General features: G+C 35.0%; 1 protein-coding gene and 1 long non-coding RNA gene across 9 annotated transcripts; one reads left to right on the top strand and one right to left on the bottom strand.

Moving 5' to 3' along the window:
• Nucleotides 1–2,177: 2,177 nt before the first annotated feature.
• On the bottom strand, nt 2,178–12,724 carry LOC104245431 (uncharacterized). Of its 8 annotated transcripts, none has more exons than XR_011400201.1 (6): nt 12,516–12,724; nt 4,856–11,204; nt 4,603–4,695; nt 4,426–4,524; nt 2,513–4,338; nt 2,178–2,423 (listed from the first exon to the last, which is right to left on the bottom strand). It is a non-coding gene; the product is annotated as an uncharacterized lncRNA (long non-coding RNA). The 8 variants fall into 8 exon arrangements; XR_011400198.1 differs by having other exon boundaries at nt 2,513–2,562; nt 3,983–4,524; nt 12,516–12,723; XR_011400197.1 differs by having other exon boundaries at nt 2,513–4,524; nt 4,856–5,065; nt 5,164–11,204; nt 12,516–12,723.
• Nucleotides 12,725–23,060: 10,336 nt separating this feature from the next.
• On the top strand, nt 23,061–23,603 carry LOC138871141 (uncharacterized). Its single transcript, XM_070149001.1, has one exon. The coding sequence runs from the start codon at nt 23,061–23,063 to the stop codon at nt 23,601–23,603; it is 543 nt and encodes a 180-aa protein (XP_070005102.1).
• Nucleotides 23,604–24,476: the final 873 nt, after the last annotated feature.

Genomic DNA, 24,476 nt, shown 5'->3' with positions numbered 1-24,476 from the left:
GACAATCTATCAAAACTTCAAGATTGACTAACAATGAGGCCGAGTACGAGGCCATGATTGCAGGTCTCGAGCTAGTTAAGAGCATGGGGGCAGAGGTCATTGAGGCCAAATGTGACTCTCTATTGGTGGTGAACTAAGTAAACAAGAGTTTCGAGGTTCGAGAAGATAGAATGCAGAGGTACTTAGACAAATTACAGGTGACGTTGCACCACTTCAAGGAATGGACTCTGGATCTTATGCCTCGAGAGCAAAATAGTGAGGCCGATGCGCTTGCAAATCTGGGATCGTCGGTCGAAGAAGACGACATTGTCTCGGGGACTGTCATTCAGCTATCGAGATCCGTGGTCGAGGAAGGTCATGCCAAAATAAATTCCACGAGCTTGACTTGGGATTGGAGAAATAAGTATATCGATTATTTGAAAAATGGAAAGCTCCCATCGAACTCTATTTTTTACTAATACAATACCCCCAGGTAATCTAGGGAAAGTTTATAAAAAAAAAAGGGTTTGAGTAATTTCAAGAACTAGAATAAAGTCTAAATCGTTTTTAATTAAAACTATACTCTCGGACTAAAGGAATTTTATTGTATGTTGGTTTCTGATGTTGTAACTTCTAATTTATTGGGGGAAAAAAAGCATGAAGCTTTATTCTTTACCTCTGTCTTTGTGTTACCATTTACCAGATTTAATGTGAAATAATAAAATAAATATGGAGAGATGCGGATAAATATATTGCTTACAAAATACTATATATAGTTAAATTAGATTGTCATGAAAGCGATAGAAATCTCCTTAACCTCCAACTACAATAGAGTAAAACAAAATCTGAATACATAAAAAGAGAAAATGTTTTCTGATTTGAAGTTTTCTTTTTATCGTGGATATTAATCCTATCGACTTAGCATCCTAATCAATTAGTAAGTGAGGAAAAATAAAAAATGAGAAGTATTGAAACTAAATATTTATACCATAACATAATAATCTTACTCCATATCATGAATAGTATAAATGTTAAACAAGTTACAAAACTGATACAAATATAACCGAATAGTATTAACGCTAATGGAAATAACGTCTTATCTAATTTTTATTCATAAACTTCGACATATGAAAAAGTTGAGAAACTTACTGCCGTTAACATAAAGCTATCGTGCATTTTAAATTATACTACACATTGAGTAATCTCTTATGAAATTAACCCATTAAACAAGAGAGAAAATGTGACCAATTTAATAAGGTCCCACATTCCCCAACTATCGGCGGAGGCAGGATTAACGTTAAGGGGTTTAAAATAAAAGAAAATGTGATCAATGGGAATTGAACCAATGACCTTACAAAGGTTTTGAACCCCCTTCACCACTCATCTATGCTTTTGGGTTGTGCCAAGAGGATTAAAAATATAAGATATAGACATACAAAATAAATTTTACCTTATATGTACAGTATAATTTTCTCATGTTTTGTCATATAACGAACTTTACATTGCACATTCAAGAGGGATATCTAGAGATGGCAATTGGGACAGGGCAGGGCAAACCTTAAATGGGGCAGGGCAGGTCAAACCTTAAATGGGGTGGGACGGGGAAGATTTTAATGGGGCGGGGCGGGGAAGGACACGACAAAATGTTATTTTTGAAAAATTTTAATAAGGCGAGGCGGGGAAAACTATGGAGTATAGACTATCTGCACTATAAGAAAAATGGCCCTTAAGGAAGGGAAATATGATCCCTAAAGATCAAAATTTGATCCTAATAGAACAATTGCGACGGGAAAAAGCCGGTCGCCACCCGTCGTAATAGCTTCAGCCGCTAAAGCTCAATAGTGACGGGTTCAGAAACCTAGTCGTTAAATGTTTTTAGAGACGGAAGAAAAATCTAGTCGTTAAATACTTTTAGAGACCACATCTCTCGTCCCTGTAGATAATTAATATATTGTAAAAAATATATATTTGCCCGTCGTTAAACAGTTTTAGCGACCAGCCTTCTCCTCCCTAATAGACAATAAATATATTATGGAAAATATATATTTTTCAGTCGTTAACCAGTTTTAGCGACCAACCTTTAACTGGTCGTAGATTATCTTTTAGAGACGAGTAGCACTGGTCCCTATTTAAAATAATTGTAGTAACTATAACGACCATATTTCTGGTCTCTTATTAACCACAAGTAGTCTTAAAGCTCGATGTCACAAAACATTAATTTTTATCAATAAATATCAAATTGCTATATAAAAAGTTATTAATTACAATGGTGACATCCCATGATTTTAGTTTCAATATTTGCTCAACACCTTAGCAAAAAAACATAGCTAACATCCTAAGCTAGACTATGATATCATGTTTTACATAATATTCCTAGAAAAATAATAATGAGCTTGTGTTTCTTCTAAACTTGTATCTTGACTTGTAGCTTCAATCTTCAAAACCTATAAGTACAAAATTTTGAAAAGACGATGAATAACTATTGATAAAATAATATATGTAAATTTATACTAGAAATGGTTAAATCGTTTACCCCAAAAGCAGTCTAAATTCATCAGGTGTTATCCAACAACATGAACAAGGCTACAAGAATATAAGAAAATTAATTATAAAAGTATTGGAACGGTAAATTAAACTTCGATTCCATATTAAAAGAAGAGGAGAAGGTTTATTTTGTTATTTTGTATAAGTCCAGCTACTTTCACCAGAACATATCATGTGTCGCGGCAAGTGCAACTAACTGAATATATTCTCCTTCTTCCTTCTTATTTTGCTATGTATGTTTTTTTTGCCTTTTCCAAAGTTAAAGTCTACATTCTTCATCAAAATTTGCTGGAATTGGCAATTTAGGCTCTTCGAGTAACAAGTCACACATGAATCTTGAAACAAGAAACAACTAATTATTTGTACATATTACTACTCAAGGACTTAAAATCAATGGCAGAAGCAAAAAAGGAAGACAAAGTAATTGCACTTCAAAAATATTTTATTGATAATATTACTGCTATAGACACTTGTAGGGAAGAATTCCGAGCATGATGTGTCTTAGTTTTTCTCTAGATATCTTATGGTGGCAAACATTCTAAATAACTCCATCTTTGCCTCTTAAGATAGTGGAACCAGAACAATTCTCCTCTCAGTCAACCTCGAGTTACTTCGAGTCAACCAGAACTTCGAGTTACTAGAAGGATATGAAAGGAACAGCAAAATCCAGTCAACCTCTTTTAGTTTTCATAACTATTACTCCTTTGTAAAAGAAGTTGCAATTCATGAACACTTGATCAACTTACAAAAACTATAAGAGCAAGACCTCTGGCATTTGCCGGAAAGTTTTGTGCCGGTTACTTTGCTGCAAGGAATTGCAAATTTGCTTTGAACTTTACGAGATTATTCATCTTTTCCCCTCTTGTCTTACTTATCTTTATGTAAAAAGGTGAAGAGCTCCCCCACTCCAAATTCTTTTAGAATAGTATTTTCAACATAGCTGGTCTAGTTAATACTACTACAAACAAGAATTAGTTTCAGAGTCACAAAACATGGCAAAGTTAATTCAGAAATATCCTTAAGCACAGTACAATTTACTTTGTCTAAGCATATATAGTACCACAGAATACAGGTTCTTTCGTCCTTCTCTCTTTTTACTTGTTTAAAATTTCTTTAGAATAGTATTAATTCTGCATCAACTTACATATGAGTTAATATTCTTCCTAAGTTCCTAAGAGCATCTGCTACAAAAAAGGAACCATTATTGGGGAGTTTGAAGGGAATTTTCCTCCACCAAACATGACAGATAAACAGGAGTATAAAACTCGTAGTTTACTCGCTAGCATCATTACTCAGTGGACGAGCCTTTCTATTTGTACCAGTTGAGTTGAGTGCGTCTGCCCATAGTTTTTAATTTGAAGGAATATAAATTCATGGATGCAACAGAGATAGCAATAAGACAGAAATGACTATAAAAATCAACAAAAAAAAATTAAAAACAAGGTCTATGGTTACTAACTTGATCAGTAGACAAATAAAGTGATCATTCAGTTGAAACGAGCGATGTCGTAGGCGAGACATGTGATTGTTGAGCAGCAAAGAATTCCTTTATTTTCTTCATTTCTTTCATCTCATCTTCTATGGTAGACAAGTGATCATGTAAGGATTTGTTTTCCTCACTCAAAGATTTATTTTCCTCTCTAGTAGAACGCAGAGCGGACAGTAATTCAACCTTTGAAGAAGTGCCACCTTTCATGTCTTTCGCCGTTACTCCACCCCCAAAGCCAATACATGGCTACGAGTTTGAGGTCCATAATATTTTTCTACTATCTCTATGCTAGGTAGAGATGGATCCTATTGAACTATTTCTTCAATCTGAGCTTACAAAACATACGAAGAAATATTTTATACCAGAATCCATATCATTGTAATTAATTTACATATTTAATTTTCCGAACATACATATTTTTCAATTGCTTTAGGTTCAACAAGCTTGTTATTTTTCTTACGAGTCTCAAAGATAATTATTGCCAAATCTGATGGATTGCAGTTTTTTCCGCCCTTCACATCAAAGGCAAACGTGTCAAAAGACAACTCGTAAATATTTTCTTTAAAAAAATAGAGATTTTATGATAATACCTTTTAATAAATTATCTCTCGAATAGGTTTGCTACCAATATGATGAAGCACTTTCAACTTAGATCGGTTTGCTGCATTCTTGATGCTTCTCGCCTTTGTGAAACAATAAGCTTAAATATAATTATTATAATAAACTTAAATAGTATACTTAGGTTTGATTCTAGGTATAGCAGAAAAAAGATATATGGTGCTAGGGAGGGGAATCAAACTACAGATGCTTTGGCAAAATAGAATATTAAATTACTGGGCATACCTGAAAATTTTCTGAAGAAAAATGTTCCTTTACTAACCACTCTCATTCTTTCTTGTCTACTCCCTTTAGAAGATTCTTAAGAGCCTGATAGATTAGCTTATCCTTCACATATTTGACATGTAAGTGTCCTCTCCATTTGTTCCATAACTCTTTCATCCATCCCAATATATGATCATGATGATCAATCATGTCAACACTCTCAAATTTATCCTACAATAATCAAAATATCCATTGAGTTAATGCATTACTGTGGAGTCCATACCTACTACATTGAATAAAAGAAAAAGAAAGAGGAGTGATTGACTCACCTACTACATTGAATAAAAGGAAGAGGAGTGATGGATGGAAGAAAAAAACTTCAGATTTTTCAATATTGGGCTGCTAGAATTTGCACATTGATTAACCAATCAAATTGGTTTGGTTGGTGAAAATGTGCCTATAAATAGCAGGCTTCATTTCTCCTTTAAACACACCAAAATAAGAGAAACAATAAAAGTTAGAGAGAGTAATCCACAGATTGTTGTCTGTGAGATAACTAGTGAGTAGTAGTATTATTGTAGTGAGGTGTTTTATATAAAGAGTGTTATTTCTTTCAAAGTTGTAGTAGTCTCTTGACACTACTAAGTTGTAATATTATAGTGGTAATATTGCTACACTCGGATATTGTATTTTATCCCGCTAAAATATTTAGTGTCATTGTTACTCTCTTGTGTTATTATTATTTGTTGTGGATATTATTCCTGGGCGGGATTATTTATTTTATCCCAACAACGTGGTATCAGAGCCATGGCAAATAATGGTCTGCTATCTTTTCAATACCCCCGTCTAACAAAAGATAATTATGAGAAATGGTGTCTACGTATGAAAGTCATCCTTGGCTCTCAGGATGTATGGGAAATCGTAGACAGAGGGTATGCAAAACCCGATAATGAGGAAGCTCTGCCCCAAAATGAAAAAGAGGTCTTGGCAAAGACAAGGAAGAAGGATCAACAAGCCCTCACGCTCATCCACCAATGTTTGGATGATGCCATGTTTGAGAAGGTGGCAGATGCTACCACCTCAAAGGAAGCTTGGGAGATTTTACAAAATTCTCTTCAAGGAGTTGACAAGGTGAAAAAGGTAAAACTTCAAACTCTAAGGGCTGATTTTGAAGTTTTAAAAATGAAAGAATCCGAATGCATCTCGGATTATTTTTCAAAAATGAAGGCTGTTGTAAATCAACTAAGAAGATACGGGGAGGACATAGAAGATGTCCGTGTGGTAGAAAAGTTCCTTCGCACTTTAACACCTAAATTTGATTTTGTGGTGTGTGCTATTGAGGAGTCTAAAGATTTAGACTCTATGATGGTGGAGCAATTGGAAGGTTCTTTACAAGCTCACGAAGAAAAGATCAAAAGGAGACAAGAAGTGCCATTGGAGCAACTTCTTAAAACTCAGGCATCCTTCAAGGATTAAGGAGGTGAAACAAGCTATCGAGGAAACGGACGAGGACGAGGCCGAGATCGAGGAGGTCATGGAAAAGGAAGAAGTAATGGTAACAACTTCAACAATGAAGTTAAAATCCACCAAACATTCAGAGGTCGTGGTCGTGGACAAAGAGGAGGAAGAGGACGTGGATACTACCAAGAAAATAATGGACAAAGGTATGACAAATCAAAAATTGAATGTTATAATTGTCATAAATTTGGCCATTACTCTTGGGAATGTCGTAGCAATGTTGAAGAAAAGGCTAACCTTGTTGACGACAAGAAAGAAGAAAATGAGTCAACGTTGTTGATGGCACTCAAGGAAGAAGACAGAGATGATTGCAGCTCGTGATATTTGGACAATGGAGCAAGCAATCATATGTGTGGATGCAAAGAGAAGTTTGTGGAGATCAATAAAACAGTGAGAGGTAATGTGTCCTTTGGAGATACCTCAAAGGTTCAAATCGAAGGGATAGGTACGATTCTGATCTCCTGTAAAGATGGTAGTCACAAGTTAATTCAAGATGTTTATTATGTGCCAAAATTAAAAAGTAATATTTTAAGTTTGGGCCAACTTCTTGAAAAGGAATATGACATCCACATGAAAAATATGCATCTTTGGCTTAGAGATTCAAGTGGAATTCTAATTGCTAAAGTGCATATGGCAAAGAATAGATTGTTTTCTCTGAATCTTAAAACAATTGATGCAAAGTGTTTGAAGGCTAATGTGCAAGATGAATCATGGTGTTGGCACATGCGATTTGGGCACTTAAATTTTGAAGCGCTCAAATCAATGGGAGAAAAGAACATGATGCATGGGATACCATCAATTAACCATCCCAATCAATTGTGTGAAGCTTGTCTTCTTGGAAAACATGCAAGGAGGAGTTTTCCAAAGGAGGCCATGTCAAGATCAACCAAGCCGCTCCAGCTTGTCCACACTGATGTGTGTGGACCAATCAATCCACCTTCTTTTGGTAAAAGAAAATACTTTCTGCTTTTCATTGATGACTTCAACAGAAAGACTTGGGTTTATTTCTTGAACCAAAAATCTGAAACTTTTGCTGTTTTTAAAAATTTCAAAGTACTTGTGGAGAAAGAAAGTGGCTATGAAATTAAAGCTCTAAGGTCCGATAAAGGAGGCGAATTCACCTCAAACGAATTTAATGACTTCTATCAACTTCATGGAATTTGTCGCCCTCTAACGGTACCTTATTCACCTCAACAAAATGGTGTTGCAGAGAGAAAGAATCGAACGATTCTTAATATGGCTAGATGTATGTTGAAAGCTAAAAGTATGCCTAAGGAATTTTGGGCCGAAGCTGTTTCTTGTGCAGTTTATTTGAATAACAGGTCTCCAACAAGAAATGTTAGAGATCAAACCCCTCAAGAAGCATGGAGTGGAAGAAAGCCAAGTGTCAAGCACTTAAGAATCTTTGGGAGCATAGCCTATGCTCATGTGCCACATCAAGGGAGAGCAAAGCTTGACGATCGAAGTGTCAAGCATGTGTTTGTTGGCTATGATACGAGTTCAAAAGGCTACAAGCTATACAACCCAAGCAGCGGAAAGGTAGTGGTAAGTCGTGATGTTGAATTTGATGAAGAACTGGCATGGAATTGGGAAGCTGAGGAAGAAACTTCATATGATTTTCTTCCATACTTTGGTGATGAAGAAGAACCGGAGACCGTGGAACCTGTGCAGGACACAACTCCACCTTCTTCTCCAACAAATGTTGCATCTCCCTCTTCTCAAGAAAGTTCAAATGACCAGCCTCAAAGGACAAAGAGCATTCAAGAGCTCTATGAGGACACAGAAGAAGTTACTAATTTTGATTTTTTATGTTGTCTCTTTGCTGACAGTGAACCAATGAACTTTGATGAAGCTGTTACAAACAAAAGGTGGAGACAAGCCATGGAGGAGGAGATCAAGTCAATAGAGAAGAACAACACTTGGGAGTTAACAACTCTTCCCAAGGGTCATCGAGCAATTGGAGTAAAATGGGTATACAAAATAAAGAAGAATGCTGATGGAGATGTGGAGAAATACAAGGCACGACTTGTGGCTAAAGGCTACAAGCAAAGGCAAGGCATTGACTATGAAGAAGTCTATGCACCCGTTGCCCGCATGGAGACGATTCGTTTGCTGATCTCTTTGGCGGCGCAAATGAAGTAGAAGATTCATCAACTAGATGTCAAGTCAGCCTTCTTGAATGGCTATCTTGAAGAAGAAGTCTATGTTGAACAACCATTGGGCTTCGTGGTCAAAAACCATGAAGATAAAGTGTTACGGTTGAAGAAAGCTTTATATGGATTAAAGCAAGCCCCACGAGCATGGAATAGTTGCATCGACAAGTATTTTCAGGACAATGGGTTTACTCGTTGTCTCCACGAATATGCTCTTTACCTTAAAGTTCATACTAATGGAGATATCTTACTTGTTTGTCTTTATGTTGATCTTATTTTTACGGGTAATAACCCAAGTTTGTTTGAAGCTTTCAAGAAAGATATGTCCCATGAGTTCGAGATGACAGATGTAGGGCTCATGTCATACTACTTGGGCCTAGAAGTGAAGCAGATGGAGGATGGAATTTTTATCTCTCAAGAAAGTTATACAAAGGAGATATTGAAGAAGTTCAACATGCTCGATTGCAACCCCGTGAACACACCGATGGAAAGTGGGACAAAATTGTCCAAGTTTGATGAAGGAGAAAAAGTGGATCCCATATTTTTCAAAAGTCTTGTGGGAAGTTTGAGGTAGTTGACTTGTACCAAGCCAGATATACTCTTTGCAGTTGGAGTAGTTAGCCGGTTCACGGAGGCTCCTACCTCTACTCACTTGAAGGTCACTAGAAGAATTCTTCGTTACCTAAAAGGTACGATCGATTTTGGGTTATTTTATTCTTTCTTCTAATGATTTCAACCTTATGGGATTTTGTGATAGTGATTATGCGGGAGATATTGACGATAAAAAAAGTACAACTGGTTTTGTATTTTTCTTGGGTGATTCTGTTATTTCTTGGAGTTCAAAGAAACAGTCCATTGTTACTCTCTCGACTTGTGAAGCCGAATATATAGCAGCAACATCATGTACCTGTCATGCTATTTGGCTAAGAAGATTATTGAAGGAGCTCAATTTGCCACAAATGGAAGCTACAGAGATTTGTATTGATAACAAATCAGCGCAGGCATTCGCGAAGAATCCGGTGTATCATGATCGAAGCAAGCATATAGATACAAGGTATCATTTCATCAGAGAGTGCATTGCCAAAAAGGAAGTCAAGCTCAAATATGTGAAGTCTCATGATCAAGTTGCAGATATCTTCACAAAGGCTCTCAAGTTTGAAGATTTTCAAAGATTGAGATCAAGACTTGGAATGAAGAAGAAAAATCAAAATTAAGGGAGAGATTTGTGGGGTCCATACCTACTACATTGAATAAAAGAAAAAGAAAGAGGAGTGATTGACTCACTTGCTACATTGAATAAAAGGAAGAGGAGTGATGGATGGAAGAAAAAAACTTCAGATTTTTCAAGATTGGGCTGCTAGAATTTGCACATTGATTAACCAATCAAATTGGTTTGGTTGGTGAAAATGTGCCTATAAATAGCAGGCTTCATTTCTCCTTTAAACACACCAAAATAAAAGAGAAACAATAAAAGTTAGAGAGAGTAATCCACAGATTGTTGTCTGTGAGATAACTAGTGAATGGTAGTAATATTGCAGTGAGGTGTTTTATATAAAGAGTGTTATTTCTTTCAAAGTTGTAGTAGTCTCTTGACACTACTGAGTTGTAATATTATAGTGGTAATATTGCTACACTCGGATATTGTATTTTATCCCGCTAAAATATTTGGTGTCATTGTTACTCTCTTGTGTTATTATTATTTGCTGTGGATATTATTCCTGGGCGGGATTATTTATTTTATCCCAACAATTACAAGATAAATAATGCACCATTCAAATATGATCATGATGATCATAGAAATTTTCTGGTGTGAAAAAATAATGCACTGTTCAAACTAATATGCAAGCACTAAATTTGATAAGCTGCTCCATATTGTTAGTTATTGTTGCATGAAAGTACAACTAGAGAGCAGACGATGCAAAACTCCATTTGATAAAATCTTCAAAATACATATTATTTGGGATCTTTCATAACATAAATGGCAAATCTTCTGGAACATGATGAATATAACATAAATAACAAAACAATATCTTTAGGACTACACATTCAGATGGACTTGAATAATAGTGATAGTACAAAAAATGATACAAACCTAAACCTTCATACATATTGTAAGCAAGTATTTCATTGAACAAGAGAAAGACCAAGCATAGAGATGTTGTAGTATCTGTTTATTGGTTGCATATTCCTTTTGCAAATGTTCTGAGTCAAACAAGCTTCAAAAAAAAGTGCAGATGAAACAATCTACTTTTGTAGGCAGCTCTATTTTTAATACTAATTTCCTTGGCAGTTCAATTTCAGATTCAGTCTTTTATCTTTTTCAGCTTGTGTAAGATAGACGTCTGCTCTACTACTAACAGTTCATCCAGTGCTTTGCTTATTTTTGCATCAACCTTGCCAAATACCTCTTTCTATTGCTAGCAGTAATGTTCTTTCTGAGACTCCCTAGCTTTCGCATAAGTAAGAAGTATGGACATCCCTCACTAAGTAACTTTGCAAAACCACATCTTTTTGAATTTGAAATTAGAAGGATTGACTTACCAGTTTGGAGGTGCTATCTTTTCTAGAAAAAAACATTTATGTTTTCATATGTTGATTTTAATTCAACTACTAACATACAAGGTTTGCCGCACCATTGAGTAGGCTTCATCGAGTCGATTATCAATAAGTTGCATCCATTGCTTACTAGGTGTCATAACCTTGGAGAGTAGATAAAAATTAGATTAAAAAAAGATAAAGGATAAGAAAAATACTAAGATACGCAATACTTATTACGATCAAATGCACATAACCGTGTGTTGAACTCTAAGGTCGCACTAGGAGATTAGGCTCCTTTATTTTCCGGCTAATGCATTGCAATGTACAATCAGTTGGCACTAAGATAAATAAAAGATTATAAATTAACTTGTAATTAAGATGCTAATTCCTAAAACATGTATACATGGTTCCTTCTGGCCCGCCCCGAGATCGAAGTAAGTACTTACATTCAAAAAAAGTGCAAACAATATAGTTTAAATCATCCAAAATATCGCTAGCAACTAAAAAGACTGCTTGTTAGTAAATTTCCCTGAGTTCTTAACATGTATCATAATCATGTTCCCTGCTATTTCTTTCTTCTTATAGACAAACACTCATATTTCCCTAGATTAGTTATATGAAAGAAATATATTTGTGAATACACTATTAAAATGTCTTACGATATAAATGCATTTACTTTAAATCTTTTCAGAGGTAAAATAAAATTTTCAATAGGAGTAACAATACTTTTTCTAAAAAGCAAATCTGGATATTTTTCATTTTAAGAAATTGTTCAAAGACAAAACAAACTCACATTAACTACTACTATTAGACAATAATAACAATATTTCCTGTTGATATCTTCAATAACAGAGACAAAACCTCAATTTTAAAGTAAAAATCAAGAGATTAGAACCTAAGCTTAGTAAAAAACCAATGATATTTTCCGGTCTTAAACCTTTCCTCAAGCCGAGCTATAGCTTTCTTAGCAGCAGTAACCTTCTTATCACGAAACTGAAGAACATCTACACTAACAACATCCTTCAGATCTACATCAAGTGTATAACGAGTCGGCATAATATGATTGCAATTAACGAGCTTAATAAAAGCCTTAACTCGTGATTTCTTTCTTTTTTTGGCTGAATCTTATCGAATTACTTTTTTGGGGTATTTGCTTATACTTGTAAGTAAACAATGGCCGTATGGTCTGTCTGTTGTTCCTTCATCGAATACACGAAAACTAAATCTCAACACTCATAACATAAAACTAAATCTGTCATTCATGAAATAATTTGCTTTTTCGATATTCACTTTGTATGAAACATAATATTCAGACACATGCTACAAACTTGAATACACTTCAGAGAAATCAAATTTAATGTTAGAGAAGAAGAACAAGAACAAGAGGAAGAAGAAGAAGTTGAATAAAACGAAGCAATAAAGCGAATTCCAACTTATAAAAGAAACAGAGCAACTCAGAAGAGGAGGCATACCTGGGATTCGCAAACGAGCGAGGTTGAAAACTAGGTAGACCTGCGATTCACAAACTAACAAATTCACAACCTTTACTTTGAGAAAACACAGGTCTTGAGTTGTGAATAGAGATCTAGGCAGACGACATATGTGTGGATGTTTAGAAACTAGGGTAGAGCTGGGAGTTTTCTTTTGGGAAAACAGAGAGTTTCTTTTAATATTTTGGAATTTTTAATTTTAGGATATTAGTTTTGGCGCCTATTTTTTAGAAAATAATAATTTTTTAATATTTTAATATTATATTTGGCGGTACTTCTCCCGCCAATCGCCCCTGTTGGCACTATTAATATCATTTGGGACCAGTTACTAATTTATTTAGGGAACAGATTTAGTACCTTCGCTATAGAATACAAAATTAAGGACCACAATATAATGTCGTCCCAATACATATACTTTTAAAGATGGGATTATTAACTCGTCCCAAAATGTTGGTCGCAGATAAGGCTTTTTCTTGTAGTGCTGGTTGATTTCAGTATTTGAACTGTTCACGGTCTTCTTTCTAGGCAATGAGATACAATTCAATTAACTACAAATGTCTGCATTTTAAAACGAATGTGCATTATCGTATTCTAATTAGTGAACAGTGACAAGATCATGCTTTTGATAAACGTATCTTAGAATAGTAAGTATTACCCACTGAAGAGAAATCGATCTAGAGTAGTAGAGATGTTATTCATTTTTAAAGACGAAATATTTCTGGACCATTAACGACCATCAGTGCTTTTGTATTTGTTCTTGGAGTGAAACATTAATATAAGAAAAAATTTGATAAATTATATAATATTGATAAAAATTATATTTTATTCAATCAATATGCATAAACAACTAAACAGTATATTAAATGTTTCAATCGAAAGTTGAAAAGATAAAAGAAATTAAGAATATTGCAAAATAAAAAATAAAGAAAAAAATAAAAGAGAGTCTCAACGGGGCAGAGCGGGACGTGGCTTAATAGGGCGGGGCGGGGCAAAATTTTGACAAAAGGCTAAATGGAGTATGGCAGAGTGGGTCAAAATTTTAACGGGTCAAGGGTTGCCCTGCCCCGTCCTACCCTGCCCTATTTACATTCCAAGGGCTATCAATGTCTACAACAAGAGTCCTAATCATGATAGAGCAACAAAAATAGATGAAAGAAACATACTCCACGAATATTGTTATTAAGTGTGGTATGCTTCATTACATATGTGCACGCCTCATGAAATTAAATTGTGAGTAAGAATATCACAATTTAAAATTTAATTTTTCTTTGTATAATTTTTAATAATATCCAATCATCTTGATCTCGACAAATAAGTCAACACACTATGATCCACATCGGTCATTTACATCAACTTGTACTTCACTATTTTATGTGTAATTATTTAATCAAATATGTCTTTTAATAATATTAATATTATTTTATAAAATAGTGTATTACATGATTCGGTATACACGTGTAAGGCATGTGTAGAGAATCTAGTATATATATATTACTACTATTAATAAAGTGTAATCGAGAGGAGCTTCCCGTCAAAGCGAAATGACCGAAAAACCCTGGTATTTTAATTTATTCCATAACACGCGTCATTCACATCACTGAACCATTAGGTCCCACTTGACTTTTCCAGACACGTACAGTCGCATGCTTTATGGCTATTTTACTATCTCACCACGTGGGCCCTCCTTATCAGAGTAACTTTTAGCATTGTTGACTCAACTTTTCGTGTGCACTATCTTTACAAATTCATATTGCACCCATAAATAGTTAAGAGAACAAATATATAGTCAGCAAAATGAATCTCAAACGAGAATGCATTTGATTTTGTTAGGAAATTTAGTGATATTAATTACTAAGACTGTAGAGCTCTATTTGGTTTTAATATATCTGATAGTATATCCTTACAAGTTTGCCATGAAATTAGAAAAGGAAATTCTCTACTTTGACGCTAAGTAGGTTACAGTGGTACTTAATAGTTTTATCCACATTAAATGTATTCACCCAAAATAAATGTCCTATTTTACTGATTCCATTTTTACGTTATAATTAGTTATTATAGATGAGTACGTAGAAATGTTAATTTCTTTTATCCAATGTCTTGAAAATTGACATTTATAAATTTATAATTTAAACTAATAATCTCACTAATATTATCTTCAATCCCATAAAGGTTCTTTTTTGTTTGATAAAATTTAATTCCTGTCATTTATCTCTATTTAGTTAATTGATTTTGATAGTAGGATTAGAAACGAATCAACGATTGACAAATAAATAAAATTACAGTAGTTACACAATTTTACTAGATTAAATAAAAATATATTGGCCCTATTGCTAATATTAATAAGACTGTATAATTAGGGCTAACAAACCATCAATATCATTTTTATTTTACCTGAAAGGAAGCTCATAGAGGCAAGGAAAAAAAGAAGAAGAAGCAAAGCAAGAAAAAAGTAAATAGAAACTGGAATTCATAATAGGAGCCAAAGAACACTGCTACCATAACAAGGATAAGAAACTGCAAACAAGACGACACATACAAAAAAAAAGAATGGAAAAATAAACGGCATAAGATCAGAGAAATAGTACTTTTCAGATTGGTATTGGGCTGATGAGATAAGAAGAGAGAGAACGAATATAATATGGAGAGAATAGAATGCATAACATAAATTATAGGTGTGACGTGTTCTTGCTGCTTCTCAAGAACTTCATTTTTGTCCTACTGTTTGGTATGTACTATATCTTTTTACTAGAGTTTCTCTACTATGCTAAGGATAGTAAACAATCTATATACAATAAAAATGTTCTCAAGTATCAATGTATTATAGTCCTATCTTGACTTTTATTAGAGAACTCAGAGGTATGTACGTCAACAACATAGTGGATTTTTTAGGTTTTCTTAGAGTTTTGATAATTGGGTTTCTACCAATACTATTTTTAGCTATTGGTCCTATCTCCTATGAGATTCTGCTACTTTGTTGTTCATTCGCTTCTTTTTTTTACAACAAGTAAAAATTCTAGGAGCTATACTATATTATTTTTTGCTCTACTAAGTCTTCTCTGTTTAATGTAGGTATTTGACATAAAAAGAGCAAAGTAGGCAATTATTCCTGCTCGGAAGTACTAACATGGATAATCATGCAGGCGAAAATAGTTTTACAAGAGACCTTTTATAATATGATAAATAAACATGCAACGTAATAGCTATTGAAAATCAATTCCTATTAAAAAGGCACAACCAATACAGACAATAACATAAAAATATGTTTCATCACTTATTCTCATACTACATACACAGAAGTAAGACATCTCGTGTAGAGATTGATCATATATGCAATTTGATTAAAAACTTGTAAGATTCACGCTAGATTGAATTTTTTGCTAACATTAAGCAGTATCAACATTCTACAACAGCCATTACTTTATTTTCCTGACTATGAGCGAAAAAGACAATGAAAGTATATCAGGTTCTGAAACAAATTTAATAACATTAAAATATTTACTTTCAATATATATAATACTGTAGAATAAATCTTTGAGTGCTTATAAGTTTACAAGCCAATATTATGTTGGGCCCGGGCAAAGCCCGGGCTATCTCTCCGCTGTATATATACACGTGGGATCGTGAAGATTTGCCCCTGTTAGCTCATAGAGAAAGAAGAAGACACGTAAACATATTTTTTTTGTTTCTTCTGAAAAGGTAAAGTTTTGCTTAGACTATACACAAACCTTTAATTAACCTTGCCTTTGAGTGATTTTGACTTCCAATCTTTGTCCTTTCCTGGGTTATCAATTGGGCAGTTCTGCGTAATGTTTACTTTTTCGTAGTATTAATGTTTCAATCTCTTCACTATAAACACATTAAGCTAGAGAGTAGAGACAGGTTGTAATTTGACCACTTTGTGCATCATTATACTTATACATAGGGATGTACAAAAGAATCCGACAAACCACACCAACCCGACAATCCGAATCAAACCGAGGAAAATAATTTGATTATGGTTTGGTATTGAAAAATAAAATCCGACCATTATTGGTTTGGTTTGGTTTTAACTAAAGAAAGTCAAATCGAAACCAAACCAACCCGACATTACATATATAGAAATTTTAGATATATTTAATATATAAATATATTTATTGTGATGTAATTTATAAATATTTCTTAAAAACTTTCATAATTTTATCTTGTAAGGTATTATTTCAAAGTTGGACTTAGAACTTTTGAATGCTCCAATAAGTTTTATAGCCATTAATATTAGTAAATTAAATAATGCTAACAAAAGCCCAAACCAAAATCAAATCAATACTAATGCTAACAAAAGACATTCAAATAAATACTACGAAAGGGAATGTATTGAATATCTATTTTTTTGTTTTGCAATAATTTAGATAAAAATGCATAATATATTTTTATTTTTTCTTTAGCATTCATTAAATACAGGATGGGTAACGTTACTGGCAATTCAAGATCATGAATTCCTTATTAGAGAACAATAATTGTACGTACTAGACGTTTAAAAGAAGAAAAACCACATGACTAGATTAAGTTTCAAAGCAAGTTGTTGAAAAAAACCGTTCTTGAAGGCTACGTCATAATATCATCTGCCTAATTACTTCATTATTTTATTTATTTTTTAGTCATAACATCATCTGCCTAATTGCTTCATTATTTTATTTATTTTTTAGTTTATGACCTTCAATAGTTGATTAATTAATTAGTTGGCCCCCACCGTTTCATTGATGTTTTCAACATGTTAAGAATTTTTTTACTGCTATCATCCACATGAGACATCTTTCTGAAGAAAAAAAGACCACAAAAAAATCACACATTAATACCGTAAAGAAGGATTTTTTTTCTTTTAAAAGGGCAATTTCTCGTCTTAAACACTGACTCATGTCTTAAAATTTTTATTAAAATAAAAAACTCAATTCAACTTTGGTAATAGAGAATTTCAGATTGTACCTAATATAACACATGGTTGTGGTTTTTGAATTCTAAAAGGAAATAGTACTGTTTTGGTTTTTGTGGTTTCACTAAAACATGTCCCCAAAGTGGATCTTAATTAATTAAATTCTTATTTATGCATTGCAATAGATTTTCTATTGCAGTATATCAACTATATATAAATAGAAATTTTACCAAAGGTGTTCTTTTGGAAATTATAAAAAATATTGCATAACATTCTCATGAGTTGGGGATGGAAAAAATAAAACCGAACTATGATCTTGCAAAGAAATCAGTTAAAAGTGTACATCATACTATTCGGTGTATTGAAAACGCGACCGATAACGGAATGCCTGCTAGAGTGACCTATGGAAGGAAACACAGGGAAGATCTCATATGCCACTAGAGTGACCACAGCTTCTCCCGCATCTGCGTCATCCTCTCCCCGTGGATGCGAAGCTGTAATTGCAAGAAAGGCAACCCATAACGGAATGCCTGCTGTAATTTTCAAAGCAAATGACTACTATGGAGTTATGGTTAAGGAATGTAGAAGAACCATTGTAGGAAGATTTATCAAAATCAGACCACAAATTGAGAAAATTAGATCGAGTGTGGAGAAATTTGCCCTATAGGGATCAATTAAGATTGGAGTTTATGATAATCACAATGTGTTCCTGGATTTTACTAACGGTGAGGATGTCAATACAATATGGTTCAAAAGGGTTATCGAAACTGAAGGCCGTCAAATGTGGCTCCAAAAATGGACGTCAGATTTTAAACCAGAAGAAGACATACCAATTGTCCCAGTTTGGATTCTATTACCTCAACTTCCATTTCACAGAGACACTTGGCACTATGTCAAACAGGTAACGAGTGAAGTTGGAATCCCATTAGAGATGGACATAGCGAATGCCTGAAGGACCCATCCTAGTATGGCGAAGGTTAGAGTGGAGTTTGATCTATTGAAGCCACTGCCAACCAGTATCTGGGTAGGATCAGAAGATTAAGACTCTCCATTGAGTGGCTTTACACAGATGGTGGAGTATGAAGGAGTTCTCAAGTATTGTACGCATTATAAAAAACTCGGGCATTCATTGATTGAATACAGGGTATTGGAGAAGAAGAAACAGAAAGAACAAATGGAGATAGAAAGAATGGAAGAAAAGACACAAGAGGGTAATGAAGAGGCAGGCAAGATAACCGATGAAATCAAAAAGAAGGGTAAACCACAACAAGCTATTCACCAGATAATTAATCCTAGTGATGAGGCAAGTAGCAGAGGAGCGGTCGGAGTAGAAAAGAGGAAAGAACAGGGAGGGGTGAAAGTTAATGAAACCAAGGAAAAACAAGATAACAAAAATGAATACCAGCCTGAGAATTCAGAAAGAGATGAAACTTTCAAATTGGAAAATACAAGGAAGGAAGAAGTACCCATCACAGAAAAGATAGATAGCACAGAAGAAGACAACATAATGAGGAAGAGAACAAGAAGGAAGAAGAAAAGGAATGGAAGTTCAAAGAAAGATCCTAAAAAGAAACCAAATGTGACTTTCAAACCGGGGACATGCAAGAAGATAGAGAACAGAAATAGGGCAAAGCAAAGGATCATAGAGAACCTCATCGAGGGGGGAACACGCCAGTCAAGAAGAGGACCAAATGGCAGGGACAACTCACAGAATGGAGACCTCTAATAATATAGACAATGTGGAGAAGAAGACAAATGAAATACCACAAATTAGCTCAGAAGTCCAAGGAAAAGCAAAGCAGGTTTATACTGAAAAATCTGGCAACAACATTTAGAGAGTAGAGGATTCTATAACGGAGTCATCAATCCTAGGATCAAAAATTAAGAACCAACTGGGTATACAGCTGGTGGTGGATCTGGGGAAGCATCAAATGACTCATCTACAAACAAGATGGCTCTACAAACAACAAACAATGACTGTTTAAAGCAGGTTGAGGAGGAGACTCCTAATAGCTCGGAAGATGAACAAGTAGACAGCCTATTGATGAGCAAGAAGATAGCTACCAACAACATCTAAAACAAGTGATGGATAATGAAGGATTGTCCCCTAGAGGAAGAAGCAGAGGCAGAAGCAGAAGTAGATGCAAGAAAAGTGAAAAGGAATGAAACTAAAATCCAAACCTCACTCTGAGGGGAGAATACAAAGATACCAATCCTAACTGATTGATGATCAATGCAATATTCTAGAATATTAGGGGAATAAGGTCTCAAAAAGTCGATCATAGGCTTAAAAACTTAGTAAAGAAGAATAAGGTTCAGTTTGCTGCAATATTTGAACCATTTGTTCACAAACAAAAAATAGAGGTATATAAAAGGTTCCTGGAATTTGAACATTGTATATGTAATGATATTGGAAAAATATTGTGCTTTTGGTCAGAATATGTGAATGCTACTGTGATAAACATGGATGATCAACAAATGACTCTACGATTTGAATCAAATAATGATGATGTTGGCATCTTCATAACTGCGGTTTATGCTAAGTGTACTGCTGGGGAAAGGAAAGACCTTTGGTAAAGCTTGGTGAATACAGAATCGCAAGTTGATGGTGCATGGTGTATAGGTGGTGACTTCAATGTTATTTTAGAACCTTGTGAAAAGTTGGGAGGCAGGCCACATAGAGCTTCAAAAAGCTATGATTTTGCAGAATGTCTTGATCTTTGTGAGGTTTCAGATGCAGGGTATGTTGGATAGATATATACTTGGTGTAATAATTGGTGTTCCAAGAAAAAAGTCTGGAAAAGGCTTGATCGAGTCCTCACTAATGATTCATGGATCCACAAATTCCAGAATACAGTAGTGAGGCATCTTAGTAGATCAGGATCAGACCATAGACCCTTACTAGTGAAACATAAAGAGGATCAAGTTAACCATATTAAGTACTTCAAATTCTTAGACTTCTGGGTCGATCAACCAGGATTCTATGAATTAGTTCAAGAGGTGTGGGATAGATATGTGGATGGGAATCCTATGTGGAGACTTCAATAGAAACTAAAAGCACTGGGCAGGAGACTTAGAAAATGGTCTAGAGAAGTCATCAGAGATGTGTATAAAAAGGTTGACGAATAGGAAAGAGTGGTACAAAGAATGGAATAACTGGACCAAAGCAACAATTCAGACAGTCAAGAATAGATTTGAACAAAGCTCAAGCAGAGTATGTTCGATGGATGACAATACAAGAATCTATGCTCAAGTAAAAATCCCAAATAAAATGGTTCGAGGAAGGAGACTGCAATACTAGATACTTTCACAATGCTATCAAGGATAGAAGAATAAGATTACAACCCCACAGAGTGAAGAATCATAGAGGAAGATGGATTCAAGGGGATTAAAAGATATCCAAGGCTTCAGTTCGACATTTTAAGTCCATGTTCAATATGAATTCTACTATTGTAAATAGGGATGTAATTAGTTGCATTACATAATGCATAACCCACGAAGATAATGACTTCTGATCACAAATGATGAGTGGAGATGAGGTCAGAGAAGCGATCCTAGATATGAGTCCAACAAGTTCAGCAGGCTCAGATGGATTTAATGGCACCTTTTACCATAAGTGTTGGTCTATTATTGCTAGAGATGTCATAGAATTTGTAAATAGCTTCTTCAATGGCAACAAGCTTACAAGGTTCTACTCACATACATGCTTAATTTTAATACCAAAAGTTGAATCTCTAGCCATATTTGATGATTTTAAACCAATAAGTCTGAGCAACTTCTCCGCTAAGATCATTTCTAAAATATTGGCCAGAAGACTGAATCCATTGCTGCCTAAGATAATCTCAGAGAATTAAATTGGATTCGTGAAGGTCCGGCTAATCACTGATAATGTGCTTCTTGATCAAGAAATAATCCAAAGGGAAATATGGTGATAAAGCTGGATACGGAGAAGGCATATGACAGAGTATCTTGGGAGTTCCTATTATCTGTCCTAAGAAAATTTGGCTTCTCTAGCTGGTGGACTGAGATTATTGGTAGGTTGATTTTAGAGGTATGGTACTTGATAATTGTTAATGGCACTAGGAGGGGTTTCTTCACCTCTTCTCAAGGCTTGAAACAATGGGACCCTCTATTCCTAACTCTATTCATATTAGGAGCTGAGATCTTCTCTAGATTATTAAATAGATTGTATGATGATCAGAGGTTTATTCCATTCTTTGTGAACAATAGAGGGCCTAGAATCAATCACCTGGCCTATGCAAATGATATGGTTATCTTTTGCGGAGGGAAGAGTAAATCGATAAGGCTTGTGATGAAGTAGATTAAGCTCTTTGAGAAGAGTTCTGGATAGAAAGTTAACGAAGACAAAAGTTTCTTTTGCACATCTCCAAAGGTATCTATAGGGCTAACAGGATGATAGACAAGGCCAGTTACAAGCATAAGCAGTTTCCTTTCAATTATTTGGGCTACCCCTTATATATATGAGGGAAAAAGTTAAGTTACTTTGACGATCTCCTCACCAAGATTATTAAAAAGATCTCTGGCTGGAAATGCAAGCTAATATCTAGTGGAGGAAAGGTCATACTAATCAAACATGTACTCCAATCACTTCCAACATATACCCTAGCAAAATGGAAAAACCTGTGCTACCCAAAAGAGGAAGGAGGAATTGGAATTAAGAGAATGGAAGCAATACGCGACTCATTTGCTTATAAAAAGGTGGTGGAAATTCAAAACTGAAGATTCTCTATGTGCATCATTCTTGAAAGCAAAATATTGTTCAAGAGTTCATCCATTTGCCAAGGCTAGCAGCTCAAAAAAATCCCATTCATGGGGAAAGATGATGCAGATCAAGAGGAAAGTAGAACAAAACCAGACTTGAAAAATTCAAATGGGCAACAACAATTTGTGGTGGGATAACTGGATAGGAAAAGGGGCACTGGCTGAGGTAATCCCATGTCAGCAAAGTTTGCTAAAGAAAAGGCGGAAGATTACATTCAAGGAGGCACATGGAATGTTATGAAGCTAGCAGAGATCATACCTGAGCAATTTATTAGCCAAATATCCAAAATAAAGATTGGAGATCCAAATGCAAAAGACTATGCTGTTTGGGACCCTTCAGCAGATGGGCAATTCTTAACCAAGTCGACTCATCTCCTCTCTAACACCCCAAGGCAGAATGATCCATCCAAGCATAAGGTATGGCATCCAAAGCTTCCTTTTAAATTATGATTCTTGGCTTGGATATTGATACAAAGTTAGCTGCCCTTTGATGATACTATGGGAGTTTTTTGAAGCAATGTTGTATCTAAGTGTGTCTTGTTGCAATGATCCAAAGAGGGAAACTCTTCAACATGTATTTCTGAATGGGGAAGCTACTAACAGAATTGGAGGAAGTTTGGTGAACCTTTAGGTAGTGATGATCGGCCCATATCCATTAACAACATGCTAAAGAAATGGTGCGAGACTAAACCGAAGAATGGGTACATAAAATGGTCTTACACATCTCATCAATTGTGATTGTGTGGGAAATTAGGAAGTATGAATGCGCATATAGGTACGGGGAGCAGAAGAAAATGTGGAAGGGAACCATGGAACACTAGTCTTGGTGGATAATCAAAATGATGATGGGAAGAACCTTTAAAAACTATAACTTTGGAAATTCATGGTTGGAACTATGTGAACTAGTTGAAGGACTCAAACCAACTCCTAGGTGGAAGATTGTTAAGTGGTTGAGACAACTTGAAAACAGAGTCAAGATCAACAGTGATAGTAGCTTCGCAGAAGGAAAAGTAGGAATAGGCGGGGTTGTTAGATATCATACAGGTGGTATGATTATGGCATACTCAATTCCAATTGTATGCTCTAGTAACAATCTGGCAGAAGCCCAAGCAGCCCCTTTTGGTGTTCAATGGTGTATGCATCATGGCTATATAAATTGCGACTTGGCAATGGATTCTCTAGTAGTGGTTGAAATGCTAAATCACTCTACTAACTTGAAAGTGAAGGAGTCAATTGATGCATTAAGACAGATCATGCTCCAGCTTAATTGTATAGTGTCTCATTGTTTCAAAGAAGCGAACCAGACTGTTGATAGCTTGGCAAAGTTTGTTGCTAACTTAGTTGATCCTTGTATGTATTTTGATTGGCAGAGCTTGCCTTGATGTGTAGTATGACCGTATCAATTAGATAGAATGTAGTTACCTAGCATTAGGCTAAGGTACGACAAAACGAATTTTTTTGTAAGCTAAGAACTCTGTTATAGTTGATACAGGTTAAGGTGGAATGTACCTTGGCCTCTTTTGAAGTGTTGGCAGATGCCACACTTTTTTGGAGATAATATATGAACACCCATAGTCATTTGGGGGGGGGGGTTAAAAAAACTCTGATCTTGCAATTCAAAATTTTAATCCACAAAAAGATGAAAAATAAGCGGTTGTCGTCCTTAGGCGTTGGTGGCATGTATATGCAGATTAATTTACAGAAATAGGAGAAAAAGGAGCAAAACATACCCCTATGCAGATTAACATATACAATATACATTGCATGTATGTATAGTAGATGTTGAATCCCTCTGTTTTTTTTGTGAGTTTAGTACATTTCTATATACTAGTTCTTAAACACGTGTAACGCACGTGTGTCCTATGCAAGTAGTACTGAATGAAATAACTTATCCATCATATTAAAATTGAAGTGTAATGAGTAATAGAAAATTTAAGGGATAAAAGAACAAACTTAAATTTATGAGCAGTCACCTTATTCGAATGACATCTTTGTTGAATGACATATGATTAGATGGTAAACTAGGAGGCCGATGCGCTTGCAAATCTGGGATCGTCGGTCGAAGAAGACGACATTGTCCCGGGGACTGTCATTCAGCTATCGAGATCCGTAGTCGAGGAAGGTCATGCCAAAATAAATTCCACGAGCTTGACTTGAGATTGGAGAAATAAGTATATCGATTATTTGAAAAATGGAAAGCTCCCATCGAACTCTATTTTTTACTAATACAATACCCCCAGGTAAAGAACTCACAC

This window comes from Nicotiana sylvestris, chromosome 6 (genome assembly GCF_000393655.2).
Source record: "Nicotiana sylvestris chromosome 6, ASM39365v2, whole genome shotgun sequence".
NCBI lineage: Eukaryota > Viridiplantae > Streptophyta > Magnoliopsida > Solanales > Solanaceae > Nicotiana > Nicotiana sylvestris.
Note: the sequence above shows the minus strand (reverse complement) of the source record. Positions and strands in the feature narration are given on the sequence as shown.

Coding starts and splice junctions, on each gene's coding strand:
- LOC138871141 (XM_070149001.1), top strand. CDS start 23,061: ATGATGATGGGAAGAACCTTTAAAAACTATAACTTTGGAAATTCATGG.